Here is a 13875-nt window from a genome sequence, read left to right as displayed (position 1 = left end):
AGCTTGTCAGAAGAGAAGATTATTGTCATTATTGATTATTTCAGTTTGTATTTCAGATTCCACGATTATTCGGCATTTTTGTAATTTTTGTTTTGTGGTTGAGACCCAGACAAAACGTTTCCTTTACAGGTAAGTTTTATCTCGGTAATTATTTTAACATACCTAATAGTAATAGTGAGTGCACATAATAATCGTACATTGCTAATTTATTTTTTTTTAATTTAAAACATCACATTCTTTTCAGATACCTATGGAACGACTAGGTATTATACCTAGTATTATTTCCAGTAATACAAATTATTTTCTTCAACTGCTAGGTTCTTGTTGTTATAGAATAAAGGCCTTATCAAAAACATTGAACACCTACGGGATACCTACTGATATTCTGTGCGAGCTCCCAACCGTGCTTCCTTGTTCACTCCCAACCAAGTTAGATAAAAAGATACTGAAGATTGCAGCCTTGAGTTGAGTATGGCAAGGAGTATGAAGTTAAATAAGTATTATGTTCCTACACAGTATTTTATTTATAGGTTTTAATGCTTTAAAGTCTAATAATAAATTTTCGTTGTCAACAAAATAATCTAAAAAAACTACGAAGATTTCTTATTATAAACTTGAAAGATTAAGATTCGGTTCAAATATACAAATTTTAAATTTTTGGCGCCGGTATATAGGTATGAATGCAACCTACTATATCGATAATGCGCTCATAGTTCGGGTTAGACGCCAAAGGCCGCGCCATTAGCACCATTAGCATAAAGTCCCTAGCATAGAGAAATATAAAATAAAAGAGTTGTCATTTCCATAGTCAAAAGTAGGCAACACGTTTAACGAGGATCGATTGTAGCGCACCCTTGAGCCCTAACTGAACTAATCGAAATATGACAGACGTTATCGGTAAAATAGGTATCTGCATTGCCTACCACAAAAAAGGCGGGCTGTTTAAATGTGAATATAAAATTTTATGTATTTTAAAAATATTACAAAATTAAAACTGCAAAAATATAATGAAAGTTTATTTTTAAAAAGCGAATATTTGAAAGAAAGTATAAACTATTGTACACTTTTCAAATGCTTACAGTTAAATGCTAAATTAAATTTGATAATATAAAACATATATGCTGAATTAACTTCGAGGGGGTAATCTCTGATGAATTTCTGTACACTAATGCCAAAGAAATGCCAAATAATTTAGTACTAATACCGATAATGCAAATCTTGTACACCACCAAAATACACCAGCGGTTTACCCTTCGATTTACCTATAGTATTATAAACCGTATTTAACAACGCCACTAACAAAGCATATATAAGATCGCAGGGTTTGCAATCTATGCTGTTATAACAGATAAAGATTTAAATAAGACATCATCAAAATTAATTCACCTTTAAGTTGAATTTATAAACTCAGCAGTCAGCAGTTGAAGTTCCAGTTGAGGTAGCAAATGTTCAACACTGTTAAATGAAGGCGCAAATTTATAGTCAGTTCGTTTTACGTTCACAGAGTTCAGAGATGGGCAATGTCTTTACATATCGAACTTGCTTTGCATGATACCCTTTCCTGGATCGTGTTCAAATCACATCATCGGCTGAACAAAATATTACATGATGATGGCAAAACACAGCACAAAACATAAAGTTCAAATCATAGAGAAATATAAGGTCTCTGGTTCCTCAGGAAATAAAACTTCGTCCATAATTTCTGTACGCACAAACACAAAACAAACAAACAAAGTTTATGCTACACAAAATAATAACAAAATTCCAAAATTCAAAACAAAATTGTAAACAATTGCAAAATACAAATAATTTGCTGTCATGTCACTTGTCATTCTTGTAATGACACGTGACAGGTAGCAGGTGGCGACGCTTTGGAGCCCTAACTGAACTATGCAACATTATGGCCAAGTTAGACAACCTTTCAAACACTCTTTTATTTTAGTTACTTTATGGTCCCTAGATATATAAAGTACCGCAATTGGTTTGTTCAATGTTATTGGCGCCAAAATGGCGGATTTTTGGGGTATTTCTGGAAAAACTGTAGTGGTAGGACTGTTTAAATGTCACATTTGGCTGAATTTGTCATGTCAAATGTTGAGAAGCTGTCAATTTCAGGATAAAAATATTTATCCACATATTTTAAAATAATTATAAAGCCACTAAAATGCTACAAATTTATTAGTTAATAATGTATAGGCGTCGATATCTTTAGTGAAGAAATGTGTATTACACGAGAAGGCCGCCATTTGATGTGTTTTCTAACATCGTCGATATTCAATATACGTTAGGTAGTGGATTGAATTTGTTATCTTTCCGATGAATATTTTAACAATCTTATTTGTAGTATAACCTACTGGTACATAAAACTTCATTATAGAACAAGACAAGACCACAATAGATCTGAGAGAGAAGGTCGCAGTGGGTCAGGCCGATATCAAACTCTAGAAATCTAATCTAGAACAAGACAAAGACCTTACTTGCAAACTACCATACATATCTTTTAAAAAGGATGCTAAGTGTAAATGAAATCTCTACGTAATCATTCCCTAAAATGTTTAGTGTAGTTTAGTTTTCAACATTTTGCAGCAAGGAATTTTAAGATAAATCTACAATATATTATCATCAGACCAAACAAAGGATAATTATTTAAAAGATAAGTTATGTGTTATGATACATATTATATAGATTTGGATGACATCACTTCAGGTGGTTTTACCAGTCAGGACTAACAGGGATATTAATCAAAACAATGAAAAAAAAGCTCAAAAATAAATTTGATCCTAATAACAAGAATGTTGTTTATGCATAGGCTAACTATATAGTTATTTTCATGGACTTAAATAGATTAGTTTTTTATGTATTTATTGATAGTAATTAATATTTTTTTGGTTCATATTTTAATTACTAATAAAAAGTAAACAATATAATGTAAGCATGTAAAGTTATATTTAAAAATTTGGTTTTATACTGTCAGTTATAAATAAAAGTGTGTGATTTAAATTTGATTTTTAGACATGACATAAAATTGTTAAGATTCATTTGAAGTTTTACATATTGTCGAGGTAAAATTATGCCTATTTATGTATAACAATAATTACAGTTATTTCAATGTTAAATTTATAGCAGTATAACTTTTTTATTATAATGATACTTAAACATTATGACACTTGTTGTTTAAAAATATACATTAAATTGCAGAGTAAAATACTTTTAATTGTATTATGTGGTATTAATTTGCTTTTATTCAACTAATAATAAATTTGTTGTATAAAAATCCCTCCATAACATACAAACCTTAATTATACAGCATACATAAAAAGCTCCTATGCGTTTCAAGCTTCTTTCTAAGTTATTTTTAAATTAAGTGCACAATTACATACCTAAAATGCCGAAACTACCTGAAGTAATACTAATTGAAACAATCTTTCTATCATTATATTAATATATTTCAAAAATAGCAGGTATGTATCATATCAATTTAATTATTACATTTATTTTAAAATTGAATGTTTTATGTCAAATTTTCCATATAAAGCCGGCCTTCAAATTTAAGTTTGTAGCTTATTCATAGTTCCAAAGACTTTCGTTAAATCATGCTTATTTGTCAAAACTAACTACAGCATAACTGGTATAATAAGGAAAGTTTACTTATGGTATAGGTATCCTGTTCTCATCAACAAAGTTTTTCCAATTGTTTCGACTGAATTAAGTACTAAAATTCTGATGTTATTCTTTTATTTCTTCTTACATATTAACTTACTTCTGTTGGCGTACTTTGCGCTAAAGGTAACATAAAATAAATGCTAATACAAATGAAAAACACTTGTACGGAAACCATTCGTTTATAACCTCTTAACATATATAGGCTAAAAAATTAAATTTATATGAAATTGAATATTAATAACACCTACCTGATATTACGTTAAAATGAAGGTAAACTGTAGATAATAAACGTAATTCTATTACAATTAATAAATATTTTATTTTACGGCTTGCCTGTCAATGTTGGTCGGCCATATTGGCGCCGGACCGACCAGCTGCTTAAAAAGCCGAAACAGCGAAATGTTGGCCTCCTTTTTAAATTTGCCGCTAGTTTTGGCGCCAATATGGCGGTAATTGCGGTACTTTATATATCTAGGGACTTTACATTAGCACAGTCTTCAAAAATTGAAATAATGGATCGGTCTCTCTCACTTTAGTTATTAAGTAGTGTTCTCTCTGGCTGGATAAATGCAACAAATGGGTTGGCGCCGGTCGGACGTGAAAGACGGTTGAGCGTAAAAAATCCTTTTTCTGAGATAGAATTTAATTCAGGTTCCAATTTCCCATTGTTTTTAGTTCGTACTTGTTTTTGGTGAGTGTTTTCCATTTTATTAAGTAGTTTTAGTTTTTTGCTTATATAATCCTAACCCGAAAATCCTGCTGACCCTTCCTGATCGTTCCTGATCCTATGCTAAATGGGGAAGGGGGGCCTACGGGTCCTCCTAATGATTTCGTTCGAAAATTAGCCCATATTTTATCGCCCCAAACCAAACCAAAATTACAATTTAACTTTGAGCTTTTCAAAAGGTACATGTCAAGAAATACCCGTAAATGTCATTAAGCACCTGGAAGAGGAACTTTATGAATTAGAAACAAAATTTATATTAAAAAAAAAAAAAAAAAAACAAATTTCAATGTTTTTTAATATTAGGAAATATACAAATAAAATTTCAGAGTATGATATTTCTGCTTTTCCTCCCTTCCTTGCAGTTATCCAAGGTGAACGTTCCCTCCATCCAATGAATACTGGAAAATATTTATTTGAAAAACAAAATTGAGGGAATTAAAAAACTGGAAAGTAAAGGGAGAAAGAATGGCATATATTTTTAATAATTCTTTTTTTTTTTTTTTATTTTTGTATTTTCAAAGAAATTTTAAATTAAAATTGGTTAATTGACCATTCCTCCCAGGATGATCACTTGTAGAGGTGTAGTGTGGAACATGGGTGATGATATATACGAAGAAGATATTATTAATTATGGACTTTAGTATAAGGTAATCTAGAACTAAAATTTTAAAATGCCCGTAGAATAGAATTTATAAAAGATTTCGAAATGAAGATAATACCATGACAAGGAAAAGGGACTAATTCCTTTTATTATTACATTTAAAGGTAATCAAGTTCCTTTGGATTTAGAATTGTACTATGTTTTACGCGAAATTCATACTTATAAAATTCCAGTAGTTATATGTCATAATTGCTACAGATTTGGACATAGAATTCTGCAATGTAGAAGTAGGAAAAGATGTATTAAGTGTAGTGATACTCATGAAGATGATGATGTTCTTTAAATCAACTAGAAATTAAATGTATTAATTGTAAAGAAAATCATTATCCCACTAACAACGAATGCAAAGAATTTAAAAGGCAAATTATGATTAATGATGCGATGGCTAAGCATAACATATCTTTTTTTGAAGCAAATATATTATTTCCAAAGGAACACGTTTCTTCTCCAGATAGTCAGCATTTTCCTGAGACTTTAGTTAATTTGTCTGTTCCTAAACCTACTAAAATTATAAATATATTAGCGGTTACAGGCCAATTACTCTCACATCTTGCATAGGGAAAATTATGGAAATATAGTGAATGTAAATTGGAATTGGTATGTGGAAAAAACCCACAAAATTTCTCAGTGGTCTCTTCAGTTCGGGTTTAGAAAGGTCAAAGGAGTTTTTGAAGCAACTCTTATCTTTATGTTCATCGTAAATTTCTGGATCTCATATAATAAAATTTTTCAAGTAATTGTTTTTCTTAAGATATGAAAAATGCATATGATAAAGTTAATATTTCTGTATTTGATTTCGTAAATTAGCTGAATTGGGTATTGAAGAGAATATTTTGTAATACACTTAAAGAGCTACCATACACAGGAAAATTTAATTGTTAGAGTAACTTTTTTCCAAACAACAATTGATTGGTCCTAGGTTTTTCCTTAATAGGGTTTGCAACAGGATTCCTTTAGCTCCACATTTCTATTTAATATTCATATATTATAATGTTTAGTGACTTTATTGGCATGATGTTAAATTATTCATATGCTGATGATATTGCTCTCCTGGCTCAAGGTTATGATATAGATTTGATAGTTATAAATTAAATGTTTACATATGGTAGTTCTTGAGGAATGGGCAAGATTAAATGAAATGAGTTTTCTCCTGAAAAATCTTCCTGTATTTTAATTTCATTAAGAAATTTTATAATCGGTTTTTACCCATGATTATTAAATTTCAAATCCATCCGTTATTAGATGTGTTGAATATGTTAAATATTTGGGTATTTCTTATTGATAATCGGTTTTCTTGGAATCATCAAATTGAGGCTATGTGTTCCAAAGCTACTAAAGGTATTAATTTAATGAGATATTTTTGTAAAACCTTGGGTGGGGGGGGGGGTGACAATCCATTACTACTGTTTCAATTTATTTTAAGTCCTATCATTCGGTCACATTTAGATTATGGTAGTATATTATTAGCTAAATGTTCTAAAATTTATTAGGCAAAAACCTGTAAGTAAGTTTCATTTTCAAGCCCTTAGCAATTTGTTTTAGGGTTTTTTGCGTTCCTGTCAACTAATACCTTTTATCAGAATACCCGGACAGAACTGTCCCCTTATATTTGACGTACAATTTTTGGCCCACTCACATTGCTTTTAAAGCATTCTCTATTCAAGATAATCCCATTATTCAGTCTGTTACAGAAGCTTATGGGGCATATAATCAATCATTTGGTTTTTGGTCAAGATATTCTCATAGTTCCTCCTCTTAATTGAAGGCATGATCAAATTTTTCCTCATGTTCAAGATGTTGATAGTTTGCTTCTAATATGCATCATTATTATACAAGCTTTCCTCTTTATTTATAGTAAAAATGAATATTTAAAAAAAAAAAAAAAAAAAAAAAAAAAAAAAAATATTCTATTAAATATAAAATAAAAAAAAAAATTATTGAGTTTAAATTTCAAACCAAAAGCAAAAAATACAAAAAAAAAAAAAAAAGTAAATAAAAATGTTGGAGTGCTGTATATTTTTTGCCCGGATTTAAATTTGGAAGCCACCTATATGATTCCTGGATATGCTTCCATATTTGTTGGAGAAATGTTTTGCTATTATGTGGCGTTGAATGTATTGCCAAGCAAAGTATTGGAGGTTCTTGTAATTTTAAGTGATGAGTGGACAAGTGCTCTTTACGAGCATTAGCAGCTTATCAAAATTTTAAGGACAGTCAAATTACATTTGCTACAAAACGTAAACTATTTGAGTTAAGAGAAAAACAATTTCGAAGATTTCACATTGGCATGGCTAACCCAGGTCACCCAGAATATTCTTGAGGCAATGATAAAGCTGATCAATTAGCAAATATTGGAAAGACAAATGGTCGAGATGCTAAGATTAAATGTTGGTTTACTGATTTTATTATACCAATTCTTAGGAGTGCTCTTGGTCGTTATGGAAAGGCAGATGGAAGGAGATTTCTTGTAACCAAAGGCGAAAAATTTATGCAGAAATTGTTACTTTTCCTTACAAAAGCATATGGTTTACATCATTAGACTTTTTCCAGGGAAAAGATTTGACAACTTCTTCAGATTAAGAAGTGGACATTGTCTAATTCCGTCCCAATTACATCGTATAGGTGTAAATGCAGATTCCTTATGTGAGTGTGAAAATTTGGACGTTAAAACCACATCTTTTTGAATGCAATAAATTTCCCGTTTTAGTAGATAAACTATATAAATCACTTATTGGCTTTTACAAAACATCCCCTCATAATTTTACCTCCGCTTTGCATGCTCATCCAATTGTAGTTAATATTATAGGCGAATTCTTAGATAGTTGTGGAATTAATCTTTGACATTTTAAATGAAATTGTTATTAAATTTGTTTATTTTGCAGGATCTTCCTTTGCCAACATTTTCTTCCACTCAACAGTCGGGGTATGGGATTTCCCAGGCTCGCTTTATAGCGATCCTCGTCTGTTTGTCATCATCTATATAAACGCTCAACCGTAGGTAGTTAATTCTACCATCCGGCCGGATAGCCCTGGCAGCTGTGGCCATTAAACTAATATACTACTATAACCTTTAATTTCTATTTATAACACGGTTTGTAATTTTCAAAGTAATTTTAGTCTGTGATTTTTGTGGTGATTTTAGTTTACATATGGTTTACATTTACTTTGCTTTTTATTATGAACTTTAAATTGGAACAATGACGAATACACAAGAAATTTTAACTCTGCAATTCGGACATTATGCGAATTTTGTTGGTACACATTGGTGGAACCTTCAGGAGACCTCTTTTCAGTATAATTCAAATACCCCTTCAGAAATTAATCATGATGTTCTTTTTCGAGAAGGGCATAATTCAAAGGTAAACTAAAGCGATCACAAGTTAAAATTATATTTTAGTTATATTTACATATTTAGGGCCTCGTAACGTTTACTCCACGATTGTTATTAGTAGATCTAAAATGTAGCTTAAAATCATTACCAACAGAAGGTGAACTCTATGAATCTCTCCCAGATATAGCACACTACTCTGGTGTAAATTGGGATGAGAATAAGCTTGATATCAGGAAAGAACAAAAGCAACATAAAAATGAGTTCCAGCAAGACATTGATAACCCAAAAACTCTGCAACAATTCTCTCAGAAAAAATATAACTTAGAAGATAGTACTGAGGTATGGTCTGATTATTTATATTCAAGATTTCATCCCCGTTCTGTGAATATAATTAACGAATATCAACACTGTAATAAAGAAACACCATTTGACACATTTAGTTTAGGGACTGAATTGTGGAAAACTGATTTTTTTCAAGAAGATTTTGTAGATAAAATTAGGAACTATACTGAAGAATGTGACCATTTTCAAGTGAGTTTAAATCTTAAATTCTTGATTTACATTCTTTTAACAGAATTTAAAATTTCTTACAGGGTTTTCATGTACTTACAGATTGTACTAATGGCTTTGCTGGATTGTCATCTTCCTGTCTTGAAGATATTCGAGATGAATATGATAGAAAATCTGTTCTGGTTTTCCCTACAATACCATCTTTCTTTCCTGATAATGAATATAAGACTGACAGAGAACAAGTTACCTCAATAATGAGTGATTCAACACGTGTGATAAACTTGCTTTTATCTTTTAATAATTTTAAACAACACTCGAACATGTTTTCGCCATTATGTACGAGCAAAGATGGTTGGAGACAGCCTGGAGAATCTAGACAATTTTACCATGTCAATTATAATGTAATTTTAATTTTTATATTTTGATAAATTAAAAATGATTTCTTTTAAGTTTAAATTACCTTATCATTCAAGTGCAATATTAGCCTCAGCACTGGAGACAATAACATTGAAATACAGATTAAAATCCAATACATTTTCTACAATGGATTTGTATGCAGATCTAACAGCAAATGGTAGAAAAGCTGTGGCCACAAGCATATGCTTGCCTTTCTCTTTCAATTGTGATGCTTATTTAATTGATTGTTTAGATCAATGGGAAGGCCCATTGTATCAAAGTTTAACGCCCAGATGTACCATAGGTAAAGCAATGTAGTTTTATATTATCTTTATTATGAAGCTTTTAATTTTATATTTTTAGGTACAAATCGAGTTATGCAGCATTTAACAATTTCAGGAATATCAGAATCAAAAATTAAGAAACCATATAACTTTGCTGGAAAACAAAAAGATATGCCAGCTTATAAATATAATTCAGTTAAAGAAATGCTGGAATATTATTTAGCTTGTACTACTTATGCCACTGCCAGTCATGTAACTGCAGTAGAAAAACCCTTGACTGTCAAACCACCATATCCAGATATTTTTGATAAAATAATTGGGTCTGATGGAAATGTTAATATGAATCCAAGATCTGATAACACAAGTATTTGTTTTAATAATAACTATTTAATTATACATGTTTTATTTTTTAGTAATTGAATCTGTTCCTGTTCTTGCTGGATTGCATTCTGGAACAGAATTAGGTGAAATGCTCGAATCATTACATAGTGAAGCTAGGAAATTGAAAATTGCCAGGTTCCATCAGTTTACAATTGAGAGAGATGAATATGAGGAATGTTTGAATGATATTTTAACATTCAAAGAGGAATATGAAGATAGTTATTTGATTTGATACTTTTACATTAAGAAATATTAATTCATAGCTTATAGTATTAACTTATTTATTTATAATTTAATGGTTTTATAAACGTTATGACTGTAGCTACAACCAGTATTGCCAGAATTGAAGGATTTCTTTCAATATGAAGGATTTTACAGTCAAATTTCGTCGATTGAAGAACTGAAGAATGAATACAATATGAAGGTTTCTGGTAGCGATGGGAACTATCGAATGAATTAGACTATCGAATGGTTAATGAATGAATGATTTCAACTATCGAATGGTTTTATTCGAATAAAATCATTCATTCATTTGTATACTAAAGCATATGTGACAACCGCGCCGTGCGACTAAATGGTTATCGTTGAGCCACGACTATCGAATGCTTTTGATAAATGAAATTTAGTATTCGTTTGATTTTGTATGCGTCAGTGCATTATTAGTTTTTCCAAATTTTTATAACTTCGCCATATAAATACTGTGCTATTTTTGCGTTTAGTAAAATAGTTAAAATACTAAAATAGTAGTTATCTTTTAATTTTATTTATTGACGATTGTGTGCATCTGCAGGTGGTCAAAATTTTTCCGAAAATTTGTGTGGTTTTCCGTAGTCCGATCTTTCAATTATTTAATTTTATATGGTATATGGTCTGTTTTTTAATGGGAAATTTTGAGAAGTAGCAATTTTTAAGAGAGATGAGATGAACTTACAATTAATTTTAAAAATACATATTTGTATTTTAGATGTTTTAATAATATGAATTAGTTGAACTTAATAATATTTAAGTAATGTGGTTGTATAATCATATTTAAGTAAATGGTTATCGAACTCAAACTATGGGGTGAGAAAATTAAAATGAAAGTTTTACACGTGCCAATTTAAAAAAAAGTTAACGATGTTTGTATTTTGTTTATGCTAATTCTTTTACATGTAGTTTTTTGCGAAGAAAAAATATTTCATTTATTTTTTAAAGTAAATGCCAGTAAAAGTAAATATAATTTTTAAATAGTAATATAAAGCACCTAATATAAATAATTTTGATTTCTAATTTTTTATTTATATTTTCCTTACATTACACTGCATGCTTAGAAAATTAATAAATGTTTATATTTCATGATTTTAAAATTTGTTGTTAATATAACAAATTAGTTCTGTAATTATTATTATTTAATAAACCACCGTTGCCAAAAAATTTAGAGACTATATTATTTTTAAATAGGATCTAATATAAATAATTTTGACATCTAATTTGTTGTTTATATTTTGCTACTACTTAAAAGAAAATATTTATATTAAATGATTTTAAATTTTGTTGTTAATAGGTATAACAAATTATTATTGTTATTATTATTTATTAAACCAGTCTTTGCTAAAAAACATTAAAAATAATTTTCCTACATCCAAAATAACAAGTATTATTGCAGTGTAACAACAGAATATTAATAAAAAAAATGCAGAATAGATAGTATGTCTTTATATTCCCTAATTAACTAAAGCCAAACAATAATATTCTTTGCTAATATCAACTAATACCAAAATATGGCAACAGCGCCTTTCATAATGTATTTTCTGTGTAAATACTAGCACCTCAATAAAAAAAATAATGTGTCCTTATCTATATCTGACTCCGCAAAAAATCAAAGATGCCGGCTTCTTTCATAGCATTGCCACAGACCGCTGTCGGGTTTCTCGGAAAGAAACCTACGTCGCCGGGCGACAACTAAAATTCAGTTAATATTTTATTATAATCGATCCTGACGAATGAATGAATTTCATAAATGAATGAATTTTATAAATGAATGGTTTTTGCTGCCGAATTACTAGAATACAATATTTCAAGGCAGATGACGGATCTATTCGATAATTTTTATTCGAATAATTTTCAACGAATGTTTTCTTACTAACTATCGAATTATTGGAATGAATTGCAACTATCGAATGTTTCGATAGTATTCATTCGATAGTTCCCACTACTAGTTTCTGGCAGTTATGCATAATAAAAAATGTTAAAATATGTGTAGGTTGGTAGACAGGGTGTCCCAGGCTGAGCGTGCATTAAGCCCCGTTCTCAGAACAACGTCGTGTCGCGGGCGACACAGTTTGACATTTCAAACAACCAATGGGAGCTGTACTAAATTTAAAATTGACAGCTGTTTGAATTTTGTACAAATCTCATTGGTCCTCTTGACGTGTCGCTGGCGACAGTCGCTGTTCTGAGAACGGGGCTTCTCAGAACAACGTCGTGTCGCGGGCGACACAGTTTGACATTTCAAACAACCAATGGGAGCTGTACTAAATTTAAAATTGACAGCTGTTTGAATTTTGTACAAATCTCATTGGTCCTCTTGACGTGTCGCTGGCGACAGTCGCTGTTCTGAGAATAGTTTCTAGAGAACTACAACTTCTAGCTCGGAGATTTTTTGCACATCATAGTTTCACAACGAGATCTATCATTAAAAATATTTTTAATATGGTGGCACTTCCGGAAATACCGGAAGTTGACAGCAACTTTCTTATTTTAAATGGGTGCCCCCATTTTTTATTATGTACTTAAATTCTATGTAAAATTTTATAAATTTTGATATTAAACACTCTCTAACATTAACCGTTTTTGAGACAAAAAATATTTAAATTTTTTGAACGAAAAAAACTGCCTGTCAAAAATATGTGTATAGCCTAAAGGTCAAGTTTAGTGATTACCACAGCCACTGTGACATAAAGAAAAAACATGTGGCTATCTATTTCAAAAATTAAATTGTTCGAATGTCATATAATAATGGCCGCAACTGTCATAGAATTGAGCGATTAAAAAAGTATCATAAATTATTTTTTTCAAATGATAATTCGTTACTTTTTAACTATACATGTTCCTATACCTAAAATAAATCGTTTTTCAGTTATTTAAGATTTATTTTTAAAGGATATATTTTTCTTGATTTTAACCAGTAGCCTATGACTTTAAACGTCGTGAGAAAAAGGTGGGGTAAAACAATAGATCTGGCCATGTCATATTGTGACGCTTTGTTCAAAACGCAGCATCAATTTCGAGCCAACTTTGCGCTGTTTTTTTTTCGATTATTAATAATATCAACTATTAGATATCACTAAAGACTGAAAATACGAGATATATTTTTATAAATACACTTTTTAAACCCTTAAGGGGGGGGGGCAGTATTTATACTGTAGGAAATTGAAATAATTCGTTTTCTGGCAGATGGAAATAAATTGTCTGACCGTTTGACACTTATTGTCAAAGGAAGCTAGATAAAATCAAGAAAAATATAGGTTTTCAAACTCAGTCTTAAATAACTTAAAAACGATTTATTTTAGGTATAGGAACGTGTTTAGTTAAAAACTAACGAATTGAAAAACCGTTTCATTAATGAAATAAAAAAGGTGGGTTTCCATTTGAAAAACATAATTTATGATAATTTTTTAATCACTCAATTCCATGACAACCACCGCCATTATTATATGACATTTGTGTAAAACTTGGAAAATAAGTTCGTCATAATAATGCTTTTATTATTCACTATTCTAATAAACAATATGCATTCCTTCGGAAACTCTATTTATTTGGTAATGCTAAAACACTCTATTTGAAAGTCGATTAGAGAAAACAGTATGATTCATTGGCAAGCGATGTAAATATTTGTGATCAGGTAAAATTGTGATGTAAGAGGAGGCTTAGCTCGGCAGGC

The 13875-nt window shown here is 30.2% G+C and overlaps 1 protein-coding gene across 1 annotated transcript; it reads left to right on the top strand.

Moving 5' to 3' along the window:
* The first annotated feature begins 4158 nt into the window (after positions 1-4158).
* LOC115874782 (protein misato) lies at positions 4159-10314 on the top strand. The gene is made up of 7 exons (XM_030890058.1): positions 4159-4354; positions 7934-8410; positions 8467-8913; positions 8976-9293; positions 9343-9592; positions 9652-9936; positions 9986-10314. Exons 2-7 carry the CDS (start codon positions 8249-8251, stop codon positions 10183-10185), a joined length of 1662 nt encoding a protein of 553 aa, XP_030745918.1. The 5' UTR covers positions 4159-4354; positions 7934-8248; the 3' UTR covers positions 10186-10314.
* Positions 10315-13875: the final 3561 nt, after the last annotated feature.

Source organism: Sitophilus oryzae, unplaced genomic scaffold (assembly GCF_002938485.1).
Source record: "Sitophilus oryzae breed Bouriz unplaced genomic scaffold, Soryzae_2.0 scaffold_1297_pilon_pilon, whole genome shotgun sequence".
Lineage (NCBI taxonomy): Eukaryota > Metazoa > Arthropoda > Insecta > Coleoptera > Curculionidae > Sitophilus > Sitophilus oryzae.
The sequence above is the reverse complement of the archived record's forward strand: the minus strand, read 5'-3'. Positions and strand labels throughout refer to the sequence as shown.